This window comes from Dromiciops gliroides, chromosome 3, assembly GCF_019393635.1.
Source record: "Dromiciops gliroides isolate mDroGli1 chromosome 3, mDroGli1.pri, whole genome shotgun sequence".
NCBI classification, from domain to species: Eukaryota; Metazoa; Chordata; class Mammalia; order Microbiotheria; family Microbiotheriidae; genus Dromiciops; species Dromiciops gliroides.
Window position 1 is genome coordinate 595476578 of NC_057863.1, and position 19691 is coordinate 595496268.

Below are 19691 nucleotides of genomic sequence, written 5' to 3' on the forward strand. Positions count from 1 at the left end.
AGCTACTTCCCTTGGCTACTCTTCTACTCCCCCACCTAGGAGAATTCCTCTTTTAGAGAAAACCACAAACTAATGTAGCACATTTGGGAAGGGGCAAGGGATACCTAGAGCCCCAAATGCACACACATGCTTCACACAGTGAGCATCCAGTTGCTTGCTCCACAGTAGGTCATAGGGCATAGAGATCTCAGAAACCATACAGTCTGACCATCTCATTTTCCAGATGAAGAAACTGAGGCCTAGGGAGGAGAAGGGCACTTGCCCAAGATTATAGAATCATATAATTTAGAGCTAAAAGAATCTCTGCAGGCCATATGCCAATTCACTCATTTTACATATGGGGAAACTGAGGCAGAGAGCAATTAGATGACTTTCCCAAAGTCACATAGCTAGTACATAATGGATTCAGGATTTGAACCCAAATCTTCAGACTCCTAATTTTAGTACTTTTCCCAATATGCCAACACTACGTTGAAAGGGCACAGCCAAGGAAGGAAACCTGTGACCCCTCCTCATAGGCCCTGTTGGCCCCCACATGGGAGCTCTCCTCTTGGTGTGGGCACTGCATGTGTAAGTCCACAAAGGTTAGCCAGACTGACTGACAGAGGCTGAGCTCTGCACTCTTCCCACAGTAGTCATCTCAGTGCCAAGATGGTAACTTCTCCACAGGCCTCTAAGCTAAGCCAGTAATCTCTGTGCGATAGGGCAGAGTGCCCAGGGCCTCTCAAGGAATGCAGGGAGACGGGTGGGCATCCGGCTGCCCCCGCTCCCCTTTGACTTCCCCCAGGCATCCTTAGAGACTTATTTCAGGGGCTGGCTCAGTCTGCCTTCACAATAGGCCTCTCTCTGTCCTTCCAAGGCAGTCTTACCTCATCAGCTGGCATAGCCTTCTGTGCCCAGGAGTCCTAAAGGGAGGGAGAGGCAAAGGAATGGATGGGGAGCCGGAGGAACAGAAAATAGGGGAGCCCCAGCCCCCAGGGCTACATAGCTTAACTAAAACTTGGGTTCAGGGGGCCCCAACATCACAAACTAGGCAAGTCTGGGCATCCTAGTTTTATTTTCCTGGTGAGGATAAAGGCCTTAATGGGCATCTCTGAGGTGCCCAGTGAGCCTTTCAGCTTTGTAGATCTGGCACCTCTGCCTGTGGACCCAGTGGTTTTTTAGGAGACAAACTGGAGGAGACTTCAGAGCCCATCTAATCCAACCTCTTCATCTTACAAATGAGGAAATTGAGGCCCATGGAGAGGTAGGGACTTGCTAAAAGTCATATGGCTGATAAATGGTAGTGTCAGGATTTGAACACAGGCCTCAACTCCAAATCTCACTCTTCCCACCTTCTATAAGAAAATGTGTTACCTCCCAGAATGCTCACCAAGCTCTGATGGGCTTGGGGACATTGGGACAGAGGGTAGGTTAGGAAAATTGGCCTGGGGACAGAGGAAAGACCTGGGGGTGGGCTCAGCTCCTACCTTGCTTTCTTTCTCTCTCTTTACTCCAGCATTTCCTGACAGCTGAGCATTCACCTAGACAGAGAGAAAAGTCGGCTCAGGGAAGAGACTGGAGGATCATGGGAAAGCAGACTTGGAGGCAGATTAAGAAACTAAGGCCTCGAGAGGGGAAGGGTCTCATCCAAGGTCGAGCAGGTAATAAATGGCAGACCATCCCTCTGGCTCCCTCTCAGGGAGGGCTCTTCTCCACGATATCATAGCTCCTTCTCCACAGAGTTGTTTACATGAGTTGGACTTTGGGGCTGATGACCCTCTAAGACCCGATCAAATCTACTAGGGTTATCTTAGTCTTCCCCTGGAAGTGGGAGACCCTCTGAGGAATGTGGGAGGGGGCAGTTTATCAGGAGGCAGAATTATGACCATCACTGGCCATGCCCCTCACACTCAGAGCCTTTATCAGTAAAGAAACACCCTCCATCTCCCCTCCCCCAGTCATATGAATAACCTGTCCCTCCACCCTCCCAATTTCACCCCCTGTGGCCCCCCTCTCCCTTTTTTTGCTTTCCTACTCCACCTTCCTCTGTCCCCCCCCCCCACTTTTTCCTCTCCCTCCCAAATCCCCTCCCTTTGCCCCTAGGATTCTGGAAAAACTGAGCCAGCTAATGAATGGAGTCATGTGTTCTTCAGATTAAGAGCCTGGGCTGACTGCCCGAGGTGGGAGAGGAGGGCACGGGCCTCCCCCCAAGCCCTTTGGTCCCTGCATCTTTCTGATCAATGCTGCAGGGCTGGAGGAGCCTTGGAGTTTGATGAGGCCCAGGAAGGGGCATGAGGGAAGTCACTTCCTGCCTCTCCTCCCGAGTACTCCCAGATCCCACCCACAGGATGAGGACATACATGTCCTGGCATTACTTGGGCGGGAAATCAGAGGATCCTAGAATGTCAGAGAAGGGAAGAGACTTTAGAATCCCAAATGTCAGGACCGAGGAGGAGCTTAGAACACAGTGTCTGAGCAGGGAAGGACTTTCTTAGAACACAAACCATTAGAACTGGAGGCGAGCGTAGAACACAGAATGAATGTCGTCGAGGGCAGAGACCTCAAAAAACTAATCAAAACCTCTCGGGGGCACATGTAGAAGGGGGAAGGGAATAGTTCTATAGACTTTAAGGGCCAGAGCGGGGATTCAACGTGAATTCTGCAGGCTCCAAATCTAGTGGCCAAATGGAGGTCAACCTGGCGCTTTTCCTAGATTGGACAGATGGATGGATGGATGGATGGGTGAATAATGAATGGGCATCGCTCTCAGAGAAGAGATCTACCCTTGTGCCCACTGGTTCCCTCACCCCACTGCCCCAAGGGCTTCACCTCTCCATCACCCTGTTTGGGGTCCCTCATCTCAGGTATACGTGCCAACTCAATCTAACTCATTCGGCGGGGTTTCATCCGGCAGCAATGCCACATAAGGAGGAGTGGGGGTGGACTGGGAACCTCACCTTGCTGCCTTGTGGCTCCTCCAGGCAGAAGCACCGAGTGTAGACCTTGCCCTCTGCCTGTGGACTGATCTCGATGAGCTCGTTGTTCTGGGTGTCCCGTCGGGCTTTGGAAGCTTCCTGAGCACACTGCTTGGCAAATCAGGAGGAAGGGCCCCTGAGCTCTGCTCTGTCCCTGCCTCTTGTGGTTGCCCCAAGCCCCCAAGAGGACTGGCACTCAGTCCCCGGTCCCCCCCGCCCAGGTTCCCACACTCACCCCAGTCGGTGAGACCTCGCAGCACCCTTCTTCCATCACCAGGGAAGGATCACAGTAGATGTGGGCCTGCTGCAAATCAAACTGGGACGGGGGTGGAGACAAAGGTAAGAAGGACACAGGAAACGAAGTGGGATCCCCCCAAGGGGAAGGACACTTACAAAGACAGGCTTGCCTTGCTCAGCATCCACGCCCAGGAGGACGTGGCCCTCGGCAAGCACAGTTTGCCGGGGGCCCACAGGTTGGGAGGAGACAGAGGTGCAGTCCACGTGGATGGAGACCACGCGCCCAGTCACACTCAGCACCAGCTTGTGCCAACGCAGGTCAAAGATCTCGGCCACGGGGAAGATGCAGGACACGAAGTCACCGTCCAAGCCACGGGCTCGGAACTCCAAGGTCTTCTCGTGACTGTTGATCTCCAAGGAGATCTGAGGAGGCGAGATGATAGAATCATAAGATTGAGAGTTAGAAGGGACCCTATGGGTTCTGATTTTACATGAGAAAAGCAAGGCCCCAAGAAGGAATGGGAATCCAACCAAGACCGACACACCCAATAAATGCTTGAAACCTCAAGTGACGGGGAGCTCATTACCTCCCCCAATAGCCCATTCTACTTTAGGACAGAGCTCATTCAGGAAGTCTTTCCAGTCATCCAGTCTAGATCCGTTTCTCTTCTATTTCTCCCCATTGTTCCTAGTTCTGTCCTCTGGGGCCAGGCAGAGGAAGTTTATTACATCTTTCGCATGGCAGCCCTTTGAATCATTGAAAGCTGTTATCATGTTCCCGGCACCCTTGCCCCCCCCCCAGTCTTTCCTCCCCCTGACCTTCCATTCCTATTCCTTTAAGCTGAGGAAGGCATGGTCTCCAGTCTCCCTCCCGTCTCTGGGAACAATCTGACCTGTAAGTCAATACAAGTCCAATACTCTGATTTTCCAGGTGATGAGAAAACCTGGGTGCAACTGTTCTTTCTGTCCTCTCCCTCTTTGGGCAGAGAGAGGAGAAATATGTAATTCTAGCCAGTGGCAATAAGAATGGTTAATAATAATTAATAATAAAAATTCTCATTTCTATAGGAAAAAAGGAAACAAGTGCTAGGCACTGTGCTAAGTGCTTTACAAATATCATCTCATTTGATCCTCAGAACAACACTGGGAGGTAGGTGTTGTCAACACCCTCATTTTACAGTTGAAGAAACTGAGGCAAACAGAGGTTGAAGGACTTGACCGAGGTCACACAGGCTCAAAAGCTAGGGTTGTTCAATCCTTTTGTGTAGGGAATAGGGGTGGGGTAGAGATGAGGGCAGGGCTGGGGTCTGGACTTGGGATTTCATAAATTAGCAGTGCAGCTCAACAACTATCCTACAAATTATAGTTATAGGAAATTGCCTGGGGCCCTTCAGCCAGTACACGTCAGAGGCAGGATCTGAACCCAGGTCTTCCCAATTCCAGAATCTACTCTGTCAATCTCTATGGCATGCTGCCTCCCAGCTCTTGACTTCTGGGAGGCAGCATGTTATAGAAAGAGCATTGGGTTTGTAGTCGAGTTCAAATTTGAACGCTGCTGCTTAGGAATTAATTACATGACTTTTAGATTGAGTGCTGTCCCCTCCCTGGGCCTGAGGTCTGCGGGAAAATGAAGCCTTTCTCAAATTGAGATTCTATGCTCCCATTTGTCCTCATTCAATCATGCTTTTCACTACCCATCACCAGACAGAAAGCGATTCCACATCATTCTCACATTCCCACCCAACTATATGGAAGTCTTCTGGTTGGCCCAGCCTTGTAGGTTGAACCAATGAGCTTGGACCAGTAGGACCTGGCAGCCAATCAGAGGCTGTCTCGAGTGGAAGATGCCGTCAGCTTTGGGGACCAGAAGGGAGGGGAAGGCAATAGTCTGGTTAGGGAGTGAAGTGTCATCCCCAGCCTAGGACTGGGGAATTTTCTGTCATTCATACTACTAATAGCCTTCCCCCCGGTGTGCCATTTCTGCATTTGTATGTTCTCTTTGTCCTTGCAAATAAACCTCATAAAGGCACACAGAAGGCCTGGAATGGGTGGAGAGAGCAGCTGCCTCTCTGTCACAGGAGGGCAGTAGACCCAGGTCCTAGCTCTGCCACTACAGATGTGTGACCTTGGCCAAGTCCTTTCCCTTCCTCTGTGCCTTAGCTCCCTCATCGGTCAATGGGGGGATTAGACCATGTGGTCCCTAAAGTTTCCTCCTAGCCCTAACAATCTCTGTCTTTTGGGGCAGAAGGCATGTGGGGGAAGCAGAGGCCCAACTGGGGTGTGTAAAATTGGGGAGATAATGATTGAACCCCTGAGGCCTAGGAACCAAGCAGATGCAGAGGACGGGAAGGCAAGGCATCTCAGGGCTGGGGCTGGGGCTGAGAGTATGACAAAGAATGAAAGTGGCGAATGTCCCTTGCATCTTCCCAGAGAAGGAACGCGCATCGCTGTGTGCCTAAGCTCAGCCAACCCCTTTAAGGATCCTTCACGAAACACCCCCTGCCCTCCAGGCTCTGTGTTTTAGTAGGGGTGCAGAGGAGCTGTTGTGAGCCATGATGGACAGTGCCCAGGGAGCTGGTGACACTGTTGGTCAGGGATATCCGAGGACCCCCTCCTGGGACTCCGAGTGGCCAGGAGAGGGTGATGAGGAAGAATGAGGACTGGCAAACTCCTGAGAGGATGGGGGAAGCAGGCAGGTAAATAGTGAGGTGGGGGCAGGTAAATAGTGGACAGGAGGTAGACGGGGTAAGGGAGGGCAAAGTCTCAGGGTGTATGGACATAAAGTGAAAATGATGCCTCACCTCTGGGGCAGAGCAAAGAGGACAAGGAGAGGAAGAAGGAAAAGATCTATCTACTGTAATAGACTTAGGGGGACTGCAGGGATCATCTAGAAAAGGGGCTCTGAACATGGGGTTTGGGAAAACGGTTTTTGGTAATGAGTTCATATAATTGGCTTCTTTCATAATCTTACGCATTTAAAAACCTTCTTCTGAGAATGAGTCATAGGTGTCACCAGCTTGCCAAAGGGGTCCACGACGCACAAAAAAATCGAGAGCCCCCATTGTCATAGTCCATCCCCCCCACTTTATACATGAAGAAACTGAGGTCCCCAGAGGAACTTGTATTGGGTTGTCCAGAAAGTAAGCAGCAGAGATGGGATTAAAAATTGGACCTTCAAAGCCCACATCGAAAGATCTTCCCAGGGCTGGGTAGGAAGGAGATTGAGGGGTGGAGGTAGGTGGATTGAAGGACGGCCTCTCCCGGCTGGGGGCAGGAGACCAAGGGTAGCGAGTGAGAAAACTAGTGAGGGGGGAGGAGGCCCCAAGGAAGGGAGAGGAGCAAGAAGCAAAGTGAGGATTTGGGCAGGGGAGTGGAAGGGTGCAGGGAGGGACAGGGAGACAAAGGATTAGGGGAGGACAGCATTAGTGGGAAAGAGAGAGGCTGTGGGGGAGGCCAAGTGGGTGGAAGGCCCAAGGAGGTGGGGAGAGAAGGGGAGGAGGCCTAGGGAAGTGGGGGCAGGGTTGAGAGAAAACAGGAGGCTGAGGCTCACCTGTGGGTACCCATCCTTATCAGTCACTTGCAATAAATACCAGGTGTCTTTGTTCGTCTGTTTCTTCAGCAGAAGGGTCAGCACTATTGCAAACTGGTCAGGGAGACCCCCAGGAAACACCTGGCTGGAAGAAGGAGGAAGAAAGGACAGGTGAGCTTTGCCGTCATCAGAAGCTCAGCCTGTTGGTCTCAGCTTCTTCCCAGGGTCCGTGTATACTGGCTCTTACCCTGGTATCTTCTCTCACCCCATTGCCAGCCAGATGCCTGTGCTTGCCCTTGGTATCCAGACAGTGCCAAAGTACCAGATGCATGCCCCCACTCCTTAGTGTCAACCTAGGGCCTCCTCCCTTGTCCAGAGAGGACTGAGTGCCAATTCCCCCACTGCCAATCAAGTCCCAGCTCACTCCTGTTGCTAGTTTAGCACCCAGCCTCATTCCTTATCTCTATTTTCCCTAATTCCTGACTGCCCAGGCCTGGGCCCATCTTCTGGGGACGGAGATACAGAGACCAGGGGATAAGGGTTGATCCTGAAGCCCAGCCTGACTTCTCAGAGAGCACGCGGATCTTCCCCCTGAAAACTCATCCTGTTCTAGGCACTGAAGTCCAAATGGCTCAGCATGGGGGTGGGTCAGCAGCAGGGGAATGGATGAAAAGACCCACAGAAGTACCCTCAATTCCTCTGAGTCCCTCCCCAGACCCCCAGGGGTACTCACGCTGTGGGGAGAGCAAGCTGGGTATTCCCCAGCCTCAGAATGAAGGGCCCTTTGGGGTTCCGGATCCTCTTGATGGCTGAGACCTTCATGAGGCCAAACCTCTTAATGAGATTGAAACCTGGGGAGGGGAAGACGGTGGAAGTAGCTCAGCCGAGGGGAGGGCAAGCAGGTGCCTCAGATGTACAGGGACAGGGGGACTGGGGGAGAAACAGGACTCACCTGTCATGTTGCTTGAGGCTTCACCACTGGTCTCTAATTTCAGTCCCTCCTGTTGCAGGGTGGGACATTGTTCACCTGGAAGAAAGAAAGTGAGGGTTCTAGGCATGCTCTGATGGCTTAGGGCACCTGGGATGCTTATTGTTCCCAGAAGACACAGGTTTGATAGTGTCCACCCTACCAACCTTTGGCACATACAGGCCCAGCCTTGGCACTGCCCCCTCCTTCCTCCTGCCTTGATAGACCCCAGAGAAGCAGGCAGAACCTTCCTCAGTCATGCACAGAGATGGGGGGAGGCAGAACAAAAGGGAGAGGAGAAACCACAACTGTGCCCATTCTACAGATGAGACCACTGGGGCCCAATGAGGGGAAGCCATTTGCCCAAAGTAGCCAATGGAGTCAGAGGCAGAGCCTGCTTTCTGCTGCTTCACTGCTGTTCCCTCCCCGCATTGTTGCCCCCAGCACTGGCAGGGGTGGTAGAAGGCCAGACAAGGTGGGATGGAGAGCAGTTTCACTGTAATCACTGAGTGTGAGGAGATAGGGCTGGGGAGCTACCATTCATGATGGCCCTACAGAATTGATTAAGAGTGATGGCTATGGGGGTGGCTAGGTGGCACAGTGGATAAAGCACTGGCCCTGGATTCAGGAGTACATGAGTTCAAATCCGGCCTCAGACACTTGACACTTACTAGCTGTGTGACCCTGGGCAAGTCACTTAACCCCCATTGTCCCACCAAAAAAAAAAAAAAAAAAAAGAGTGACAGCTACAAGAAGCACTGATGTTAGATACCAGGAAGGACTCTGGCCTCTCTGGGTGGGGGAGCCCCGTATGGGTGAGGTATCGCACTCTGGGGTTCCAGGCTGGTGTGAGTGCATCCTGGACGAGGAGCGGACTTAGTGGGCTTTTTGGCTAAGACGGGAGCCTCCTGGGTCTGGGCCCGGAAGCTCTGGCGCTCTCCGCCCCTCACACACATATGCAGCCAGAGGGTCCAGCTCCATCAGCGGCAGCCTGCCTGACTCACCGCCTGGCATGGTGCCCGGATTCCTCAGAGATGTTGAAATCTTCTGCCCCAGCCCCCGAGGAGACTCGCGAAGTGGGGAGTGGGTAAAACACACACATACACGTGTGCACATGTAGCCACATGCATCCAGGAGCACACACATACACACACACACACATCCAGTCACAGGGACACTGAGGTTCAGCACCAGCGTATGGACTCGGCCCACTCCCGGACTCTCTGCTGCTGCCCCCAGGTGGGAGGGAGGGAGGCACAGAGCCCCCAGAAGGGACTCTAGGGCTCTTGCTAAACTCAGGGATCCTTTAGCTGAACAGCTTCTCTCCCGGCTCTTGGGCAGGCACCCAAAAGTAATGATGCCAAAGCTATTTCCCCTGGCGCTGACCCTGGGAATAGCCTAGCCTTCTGTCTGGTCCTGGGTCTGGGCTCCTTTGTACTCCCCACCCCCAACTCCTGCCATGCAGAGACAACAGGACCTCCCCAGGAGGCTACAGGGGGAGCAGGAGGAGGAGGAAGACTCAGATTCCCTCATCGGTGAGGCTTCTCCTGTAGGTTTAATGGGTCACTGGCACTGGAGGTATCTGCGGCTGCAGAGATGCTGGGCCGGGTCAGACTGGGCTGGCAGAAGCCCATTCCCTCATAGATACCATACAACCCCCGGCATGTTCTGGAGCGAGGAGGGTGCACTTACTCCCACAGACACACAGACACAGACACACAGACACAGACACACACACACACACACATACACACACACACATACACACCAGACAGAGACCCATGCATACATATACACAAATAGGGACCCAGAGCTACTCAGATCTACTAGTAAAAGCTTCAGAGACTTCACCCACAGGAGCTCACGTAAGCCTCACAGTAAACCTAGGAGGGAAGTATTGTTATCCCTGTTTTATACAGGAAGGCAACTAAGGCTCAGAGAGACGGTGAGTGCCCTAGCCAGGGTCAGCCAGTAAGTGTCAGAGGGGGGAATTCAAGCCAAGGTCTTGTGGACCGCATGTCCAGCCTCCGGCTGCTTCTCCAGCGTGGGCTGCAGGACTCGTCAGTGCCCCTCAGAGAGAAGCCCAGCATGGGCCTCTCCCCTTTTAGTCCTCTGCCCCTGAAGCAGTTGTGCAGAACCTGGTTCCTGGTTCTGTTGGAGGGTTAGGGGTGGTTACACCTGCATCCTTACCATTTTCTGCTCCTTGACCACTGCAGGTGACCCAGAGGCTGATCAGCCACAGTCCTGGAGCCCAGGCTGACAACATGCTGGTCTCTAGACGTCACCTGGGAAGGAGATAGGCCTATGTGAGAAAGAGGAGAAGGGAGATGAGAGCTGACCCCTCACATTCACCAGAGGAAACCCTTGGGGTCTGAGTAGCCCCAAGAACCCGAATGAGAGAAACACCTCTGATTTCTGTGACAGTGCTTTATACTGATCCAGACCTTGTGGCTGGTGCTGGGCTCCCTTGCCTGCTTCAGCTTACCTTGGACATGGACACCTTTCAGTGACCACCCAAGTGGAAAGCGCCCATCTGCCTGGGACCAGAGAGAGGCAGGCCAGGCCACAAGGCCACCAGGGGGCGCAGAGTGGACCGGCTGTCAGTGTCCCGTAATAAAGTAGATCCTTTTAATTTGATTAAACCAAGACTGATGTGAGGAAATACATCAGCCTGAGCTTTCCCTTTAAACAGGACTGACCCATAAAACATCCCCCTCCCTTATTTGCACAGGTCCAGCAAAGGTCAGTAAGTCCAGCCCCCTGTCTCTTGGTCAGCCCAGGAAGAAGGGGTTTCCCTAACCCTTCTCAGGCTGGGGCAACCCCCTCTTTGGACTGAATGTCTGACCTCACTCCCGAATGCTGTGGTCACTTCACAGAATGATGACAGAGCTGGAGGAGCCCTGGGAATGTATCTGCTCCAAGTGTCTCCCCCCACCTCCAATTTTACAGGTAGAGAAACCGAGACTCAGAGAAAAAGATTCGTCCAGAGTCACACATTTAGTGTCAGAATTTGAACTCAGGTCTCCTGACTCCAAGGACCAGTGCGCTTTCTCTGGCACCCTGTTAACTCTACTCGTTCAGCTCTGGGGGAGACAGGGAGTAGTGGGGCATCCTTTCCTCCATGGGCTTGGAAGCCATGTTCTCCATCCTCTTCCTCTTCTCTTCAGGTTTCCCTCTGTCCCCATCCCCAAACTCAATCTATCTCCGGCCCCTCTCCCCGCTTCTGCTAGCTTGCAGGGCTTCTAACCTATGACTGGCCAATGGAAGGATGCCATGACATTGGCGGGCATGTGGATTCGGGCAGCTCCACAGACGTGTATGTGCCTGTGTGACCCTCCATTCCCGGCTCCAGGCTTTCTTCTAATCCCTTCATCTCCAATCTCCTTAGTCTCCCCTGTCCCAGGACCTTCCCCAAACTCCTGCAGTCCTTCCTTAGCCCTAGACCTGATTGGAGGAGGAAGGCATGCTGGTGCCGAAGAGGGAGAAGGTCCTGAACAACTTTGAAAGAATGACCATGAGGCGCTGGGAGAGAGAGGACCCTCCCCCTTTACCCACTGAATCTCCGGCTCCTTCCTGCCGGGACACCCAGCCCTGGAGCAAACATGGAAAGAGAGTTGAGAAAAAGCTAAGAATCGGGCTGCCCCGGGCTGGGAGAGGAGGGGTTGGGGAGCAGGGGTCCCCCACTTACCTGCCTGAGGCCTGACAGTTGTCTGGGCACCCACCCCCAGGCCGGGTGTGGGGAGAAGGCTGGGAGGGAGGCCAAGAGTCTGGCTGCCTGGGCCTTGGGGACCAGGAGGTAGTGGGCAGGGGTCTCCCCCTGCCACAATCTCTCCTGGGACCTGGGGTTCCCGACCTGCTCGTGCCGCTCTTGCTGTGTCCCCTTCTAGTGCGAGCCTAGGACTGGCGGGCCTGCCGGGCCCACGGCTGAGAGGGGGGAGACTAGGCGGGTGGAGGCTGGCCCTTTGCCAGGCCTTCAGCTAATGGGAGCCAGCTGTGGCGGGGCCGCCCGCCGAGGAGGGGGGCTCTGAAGCCAGCTAAACTAAGCTAGGGGTTTGAAGGGGCTGGGCTAAGCTGCCTTTCCTCCAGCCCACCCCCCACCCCCCACTCTTCCCCTTTCCCTGCCAGGTGAATCCCCAATCCACAGTTCTAGGCGTGTCTCACATTGCATGGAGACAGCGTCACGGGGAGGCCCCCCCCCTCCCCCCAACAAGGGAAGCCGGAGTGCTGGCTTTGTAAGAACTTGGGAAGAAAACTTGGAAAGTCGTCCTCCGTCCCCCTCTTTTCTTTCTCTGATGGCTCTCAGGATTGCTCCTTTCAGGGCCTGAGAAGACAGTCTCCGAGGAGACCCCCCCCAATCCCCACCCCCATTCCAAACTCTATGGCTCCCCCTCGCCATGACGTGGCCATTGGCCTCCGTGGCCTGCGTTTTTCCAACCTCAGCATCCCAACCACAAACTCTTTCCCCGAAGGTTCCCAAGTCAGTTCCCAATCATCTGTCTGTCTGCTACACCCCCAACCAGAATTTAGGGAGAAGAGAACTCACAGGATCAAAGATTTCAAGCTGAGAGGAACCTTCGAGACCCCAGGGTTCAAACACCTTATTTTTCAGATGAAGAAAACAGCCCCAGAGAGAGAAAGGATCTTGTCCAAAGTCACTGCCCCCAATGAATGAATAAGCATTTAGACAGAAAATGAAGCAGGGATTATACACAGGACACGTAGATAGAGAATAAATACAAATACATGCAAGGTAGTCTGGGAGGGAGCATGCTAGAAGTTGGGCTGAGCAGGAGGTCTAAGGCTTCTTTAAGATAAGAGCTGAGTCTTAAAGGAAGTGGGAGATTCTAGGAGGCAGAGCTAAGAGCTAAGAATGCATTCCATGCCTGGGGGTTAGCCAGTATAAAGGCATGGAGATAGGGGGACGGAATGTAGGGTGTGAGAAACAGAGAGGCCAGTTTGGTTGGACCAAAGAGTTGGAGCAAGGAAGCAAAGAATGACAAAACTGTAAAGGCTGTCTCCTGGCAGCTAGATGGTTCAGTGGTTAAAGCTCCAGGCCTGGAGTCAGGAAGACTCATCTTCCTGAGTACAAGTCTGGCCTCAGACACTTAGCTGTGTGACCCTGGGTGAGTCATTTAACCCTGTTTGCCTCAGTTTCCTCCTCTGCAAAATGATTTGGAGAGGGAAATGGCAAAACGCTCCAGTATCTGCCCAGAAAACCCTAAATGGGGTCACGAAGAGTCAGACACAACTGAAACAACTGAGGAACAAAGGTTGTCTGGGACTAGCTTGTAAAGGGCTTCAAAAGCCAAACAAAAAAAGTTTATATCTCATTATAGAGGCAATAGGAAGCCACTGGAATTTTTTGAGTCGGGGGATGACATGGTCAGATCTATCCACGAGGAAAATAATTTCAGAAGTCATGTGGAGGATGGATTGGAGTGGTGAGAGACTTCTGTCTGTTGCAATAATCTGAGTTAGAGGTAATGGTGGGCCTGAAGTAGGGTGCTGGCTGTGTGAATGGTGAGAAGGGCATAGCAGTAATAGTAAAAAAGTGCTTTCATTTCTGTATTATTTTGAGGTTTATAAAGCCCTGTCTCCAAAATAGTCCCCCTAGGAAAGGTAAGCAGGTGTTATTATCCCCATTTTGCAGATGAGAAAATTGAGGCTCAGAAAAGTAAAGAAATTTGCCTATAGCTTTGAAGTGACTAAGCTAGATAGGACTCAAAGCCAGATCCAGATCCAGGAGCCCTTCCCCCCAGGAAGGACTCTCTGGTCCAAATCCTGCCAGAGGAACCCCTCACTGAGTGGTTCTCCACACACCAGTCTATCTGAATTTGCACGAGAGAGGCAGGGGACTCCAAGGAGAGCACTAGCCACGATGGGGTCCTCCTGCCCATCTCCCACCCTCAGGAGGGAAAGGCAGTCTCAGTGATACTAGGAAGGGAGAAGTAGCCCAGAACCCTGAGGCTATACTGTGTGGTTGAGGCTCTGGCTGAGCCTCTATGGGAAGAAGAAAGAGGTAGCCTTGGGTGAAGAGGAGCCTGAAGCAGTGGCTTCGAGGGAGCTGAGTCAGTGGAAACCAGACCATGGTGCTCCTCGGGGCAGCCCTCAGGAACCAGTTCCCAGCCACAGTTATAGGGAAAGTGCTGAGGTCAGCAGAGATTCCCAGCCAGGAAGGGAGAGGGAGGAAAGAGGGGTGGTAGCATGCAAGGAGGAGCAGTGAGTGCTGGAACCCAGATGTCTATTTCCCCAATCCCATAGCCCCAGGTACCTTGTGGGGGGGCGGGGGGGGGGGACAAAATGATGGAGTAAAACAAGATGGAGACTCTCATGGCCAGGAAGCTGATTACTGGGAGATTGTGAAATGGGTCTATTTAAGTGTGACGAAGCTATGGGCAGAATCCAAGATGGAGCAGACTAGTTCCTGGAGCTCCAGATGGGAAGTCATAAATTCATAGATTGTTAGAGCATAGAAGATCCTTAGAGACCCTCTAGCCCACCCCATCCATTTTGTATATAGGAAAACCAAGGCCCAGAGTCCCCAGAGTGGGTAATTAACTCACAGGTCACACAGCAAGTTAGTGGAGGAGGTGAAACTTGAAACTAGAGCTCCTGACTCTCAGTTCAGTACCCTTCAAGAGGTCTAGACTTAGTTAATTTATCTTCCCAGGCCTCAGCTTCCTTATAACCATAGAATTTTCCAGAGCTCCCTAAGGTCAATATCTCTTTTGACTCATTGTCCCCACCAAGAGTTTATCGCTCATGAAGAGTTGTTTCCACAAATGCGGACGATGTGTCCCTAGTTTATAAACAAGCACTCAAGGTAACAAATGCATATCAGGCACAGGACAGCCTGTATTCCACTCCACAGAAAGAGTAGAGAATATAAATGAATCATAGCAGCTCACAAATAAATGCAGAATACACAGAGAGGGAGTTAGAATAGCCCATAAATAAACAAGAGTTTTCCTCCCTTTCTTGTGGGTTCTACTGTTTCACCAGAGTTCTAGAATCCTTCGCACCCAGTACTACTCCCTGGAAAGCAAATACACTACATAGGAGAGGCAGCCCCCTTCCTATGTTACCTTCATAGTCTGATTAGGTCTAGTTCTATACTGGTCTTCTGCCTTCTCATGTTGTGGCTATACTGTCTTTTTTATCATAAAAGTATGTTATTATTTTCCAGTTACATGTAAAGCTAGTTTTCAACATTTGTTTTCATAAGATTTTTTTTGCCCCTTTTGATACTATCTTTTATTTTTTAAAATTTGTAATAAAGTATTTTATTTTTTCCCGTTACATGTAAAGATAGTTCTCAACTTTTGTTTATACAAGCTTTCCAATTTCAGATTTTTCTCCCTCCCTCCCCTCCCTCCCCCCTCCCCTAGACAGCAGGTAATCTGATATAGGTTTTACACACACACACACACACACACACATAATAACATTAAACATATTTCTGCATTAGTCATGTCATAAGAGAAAAATCAGAGCAATGACGAAAAACCTCAGAATAGAAAAACATCAGCACCAAAGACAAAAGAAATAGTATGGTTCATTCAGCATCTACTCCACAGTTCTTTTTTTTTTTCTTGGATTTGGAGATCCTCTTCTATCATGAGTTCCCTGAAATTCTTCTGTACCATTGCATTGGTGAGAAGAATATAGTCCATCACAGTAGATCAACACTCAATGTTGATGATACTGTGTACAATGTTCTTCTGGTTCTGCTCATCTCACTCATCATTCATAAGATTTTTAGTTCCAAATTTTTCTCCCTCCCTCCCCTCCCCCCCTCCCCAAGACAGTAAAGCAATCTGATTTAGGTTATATATCACATTAAACATATTTCTGCATTAGTCATGTTGTGAAAGAAGAATCAGAACAAAAGGGAAAAACCTCAAAAAACAAAAAAACAAAAAACAAAGTAGAAACAGTATGGTTCAATTTGCATTCAGAATCCACAGTTCTTTTTTCTGGATGTAGAGAACACTTTCCATCATGAGTTCTTTGGCATTGTCTTGAATCATTGTATTGCTGAGAAGAGCTAAGTCTATCACAGTTGATCATCACATGATGTTGCTGTTACAGTGTACAATGTTCTCCTGGTCCTGCTAACTTCACTCAGCATCAGTCCACTTAAGTCTTTCCAGATTTGAAAACTGCCTGCTCATCATTTCTTACAGCACAATAGTATTCTATTACATTCATATACCACAACTTGTTCAGCCATTCCCCAATGGATGGGCATCCCCTCGATTTCCAATTCTTTTTTGGCTATAGTGTCTTACTGTCCTCCACCCATCTCCCCACACGCATACCCCTTGTTATGCTCCAAAAGGAAGCTATGAGTTAAAAAGTAAAATGAGGCCAAAAAAGGCTGAGAAGGTCTGTCATCTTATGCATCAAGTCTGAGAGTGACTCCATCCAATAGAGTCTTCTCCCAAAAGTCACAGAATTGGGCAGCTAGGTGGCGCAGTGGATAGAGTACCAGCCCTGAATTCAGGAGGACCTGAATTCAAATCCGACCTCAGACACTTGATGCTTACTAGCTGTGTGACCCTGGGCAAGTCACTTAACCCCAATTGCCTCACAAAAAAACAAACAAACAAAAGTCACAGAATCAGAAGTCAGAGCTAGAAGGGACCTCAGAGGCCAACTCGACCAACCCCTTCGCTTTACACATGAGAAAACTGAGGCCCAGGAAGGATAAGTGACTAGCCCAAGACCACCTGGGTAGACTCTTTAAATGCCAAAAGTGGAATTTGAACCCACGTTCATTGTCTCTAGAGCCAGTGCTCCACCCAGTCACTGAAACCCAGCTCTAGGGAATGCTAAGAGGCAGCTCTAATCCAACCACTTCCTCTTGGGACAGCTGAGGTCATTGAGACTTGACTGGGCATTATTTTTTGTCTTCTTAAGGTGCCAGTGGGCATGTCCACACTTTCCATAGGGAGAGGTATAGACAAGCAAAAGTTACAAAGGTCCATCAAATTGATCAGGGAATAACCCCATACATTCTCATTTGTCAATCAGGGAGGGCCATCCTTACCTGCTTTCCTCTGATGACTTTTGTAATTATGAACTCACTGGATTTAGAATCAAAGCACTCTATTGGAGTCCCTGTTCTACCGCTTAATTCCTGTGTGATTTGGGGCCCATCGAATCAGCTGATGGAACTTTAGCTTCCCCATCTACAAAATTAGGAGGTTGGACCACATGATTCCTAATCTCTCTTCCCTAGGCCACTGGTGTCAAGCTCAAATAGAAATGGAGGTCTCAAATCCATACGTAAGGATTCCTGCAGGTTGCATATTGACACAGTTTTAAAATATAAAATGATCTATATTTAATTGTATCTTTATTTTGTTCAATATTTCCCTATTTCATTTTTTTTTTAGTGAGGCAATTGGGGTTAAGTGACTTGCCCAGGGTCACACAGCTAGTAAGTGTTAAATGTCTGAGGCCAGATTTGAATTCAGGTACTCCTGATTCCAGGGCGGTGCTCTATCCACTTGTGCCACCTAGCTGCCCCTTCCCTATTTCATTTTAATCTGGTTCAGGCTTCACTAGGGAATGTTGACAGATGAGGGTATATGGGATTATTCCCTGATCAGTTTGATGAGCCTTTGGAACTTTTGCTTGTCTATACCTCTCCCTATGGAAAGTGTGGACATGACCACTGGAACCTTAAAAGGACAAAAAACCATGAAGAAGACCCAGGACAGCACCCCAAGGGACACCTACAGTTAGAGGATGTCATCGGAGGAGGGTCCAGCAAAGAAGACAGAGAAGGAGTGATCAGATAGGGAGGAAAAAAGACAACCCAGGAGAGAGCTATGTCCTGAAAACCTAGAGAGAAGAGAGTATCAAGGAAGGGAGAGTGATCAACAGTGGCAAAGGCTCCAGAGGGATTGAAGAGAATGAAGATTGACAAAAGGTCACTGGATTTGGCCACTAAGAGATCACGAGTAACTTTGGAGAAAGAAGTGGAATGATGAGGTCAGAAACCAGATTGTAAGGGGTTAAGAAGAATGAGAGGAAAGAAAGTAGAGGCACCTATTGTAGTAGGCCTCTGAAGAGTTTAGCTACAAAGGGCAGAAGAAAAATAGGATAATAGTTAGTAGGGATGAAAGCATTAAGTGAAGTTTTTTTCAGAATGGGGAAACTTGAGCATGTTTGTAGGCAGGAGGAAATGAGTCAGTAGAGAGGGAGAAATTGAAAATAAGGGAAAGAGTGGGGAGGACAGAAGGGGCAATCTGTTGGAGTAGATGGCATGGAATGGTTTGGCTTGAACAAGGCTTAGCCTTGGTAAGGAGTAAGGCCACTTCATCATGTGAGATAGGAGGGAAGGAGAAGAAGAAGGCATCTGTGTGATAGAAGATGAAGAGAGGAGAAGAGAGAGTTCATGGAGAATGGCCTCAATTTTTTCTGAAGCAAGTTTCTCTGCTAAGAGAGTGGGGACAGAGGGAGCCATGGGGTAGGGAGGGTTGAGGAGGGACGAGAAGTTTTGGAAGAGCCACTGCGGAGTGAGTTAATAAGAAAGGAATAGCAGGATTGCTGAGCCCAGTTGAGGTAGCGGACCCAATCAGAATGGTTGCCTTATTTTCTCCAGCTCCGGACAACAGCCCACAAATAATGGGAATGATCCAAGGTTGAAGCTTGGTTGGTCATAACTGGAGATAAGATAAGAGGAAGAAGAGAGGACAATGTAGAGTTAAATTTTGTTCACCAAGGGGTCGAGGTGGAGAAAAGAGGAAAGAGTGCGTAGTACAGGGAAGATGGCCAGGGAGAGAATTGAAGGGTCAATGGAGCAGAGGTCAACATATGGATAAAGAAAGAGTAGGGTTATATAAGGGGAGGTAGAAGAAGAGGTAAAAAGCCAACAGATTATGGTCAGAGGGGGGTTTCAGAATTCTTGAACATGGAAGTATACATTTGTGGGTGATGGGAAGACCAAGGGTATGGCCATCTTTGTGTGTGGCTAAAGTGGGGAGCTCTGGAGCAGCAGCTCATGGGAAATGAGTAGGTTAAGGAACTGAGTGGTTAGGGTATTTGAGGGAGAATCGATATATATATATATATATATGTATATGTGTGTGTGTGTGTATTGAAGTCCCCTGAGGGCAGGGTTTGGGGAAGACGGAAAAATTTTGAGCCAGGTTTGGAACTCATTGAGGAAGGAAGGAAGGGGAATGACCTGAAGGTCTGTACAAAACAGCTACCAGGATTCTGATTGGGTGATAGATTTCAATAGCACGAACCTCAAGGGAAGAGAGGTTACTGAGTGATGGAGGAATGGGAAGGACCAGGAAGTGGTGATGGGGAACTAGGGGTATTACAACTCCTCCACCTTTCCCAGTGAATTAAGGAGAATGAATGAAGGTACAGCCAATCCTGGAAAGAGTACCTGGGAAGGCTGTTTTATCAGAGGGAAGCCAAGTTTTAGTGATATCTAGTGGATAGAAGGTGTATGAGAGGAACAAATTTACAATGAAGGGAAGTCTGCTGCTTATGGAACAGGCATTCCAGAGGGCATAATGGAAGGCTGAGGGGGATGGGAATAAGGAATCAGGAGGTAAGTGGTGTGGATTAGGGTTTCGAGGATGATCTTCTGAAGTTCAGAATGACAGAGAGGACTGAACATGTGAAAACGTTCATCATAGAGTGGAGGAGGCTATTCCCCTACCCTCAAAGGACAGGAGCAACAGGAGATGGGGAACTTTTAGTCAGGCAGCAGGAAACAGAAGATGCCTTGTGCAGGTCCAGATAGAAATGGTTGATTTGGAGAGGATGGAATTTCCTTGGCCCCAGCCTCTAGCAGTCTTTCTTCGGGGGACACCCTGTGGCCATCAGGAGATGGAATGCTCAACAATAGTCTGAGGTGTTCTCCCCTGAGATGGCTGACTACAAGGCAGCATCCCTGTGTGGATGGAAAATAGCTGGCCATTCCTCAGCGTGACATCTAGATCCAGGGTTCCAGGGCTACCTGAACTAACAG

At 50.1% G+C, this 19691-nt stretch overlaps 1 protein-coding gene across 1 annotated transcript in view; it reads right to left on the minus strand.

Annotated features, from left to right (window-relative positions):
• Window positions 1–11608, minus strand: part of COL16A1 (collagen type XVI alpha 1 chain) — a 73174-nt gene extending 61566 nt beyond the window's left edge. Inside the window, exons 1-10 of the mRNA XM_043998026.1 lie at window positions 11379–11608; window positions 9881–9992; window positions 7676–7750; window positions 7457–7574; window positions 6745–6868; window positions 3351–3617; window positions 3193–3273; window positions 2940–3065; window positions 1470–1523; window positions 870–905 (exon numbers count right to left, since the gene is read on the minus strand). Coding sequence (XP_043853961.1) covers window positions 870–905; window positions 1470–1523; window positions 2940–3065; window positions 3193–3273; window positions 3351–3617; window positions 6745–6868; window positions 7457–7574; window positions 7676–7750; window positions 9881–9956 — 957 coding nt within the window. The 5' untranslated portion in view covers window positions 9957–9992; window positions 11379–11608. The remainder of the gene's footprint in view (window positions 1–869; window positions 906–1469; window positions 1524–2939; window positions 3066–3192; window positions 3274–3350; window positions 3618–6744; window positions 6869–7456; window positions 7575–7675; window positions 7751–9880; window positions 9993–11378) is intronic.
• Window positions 11609–19691: the final 8083 nt, after the last annotated feature.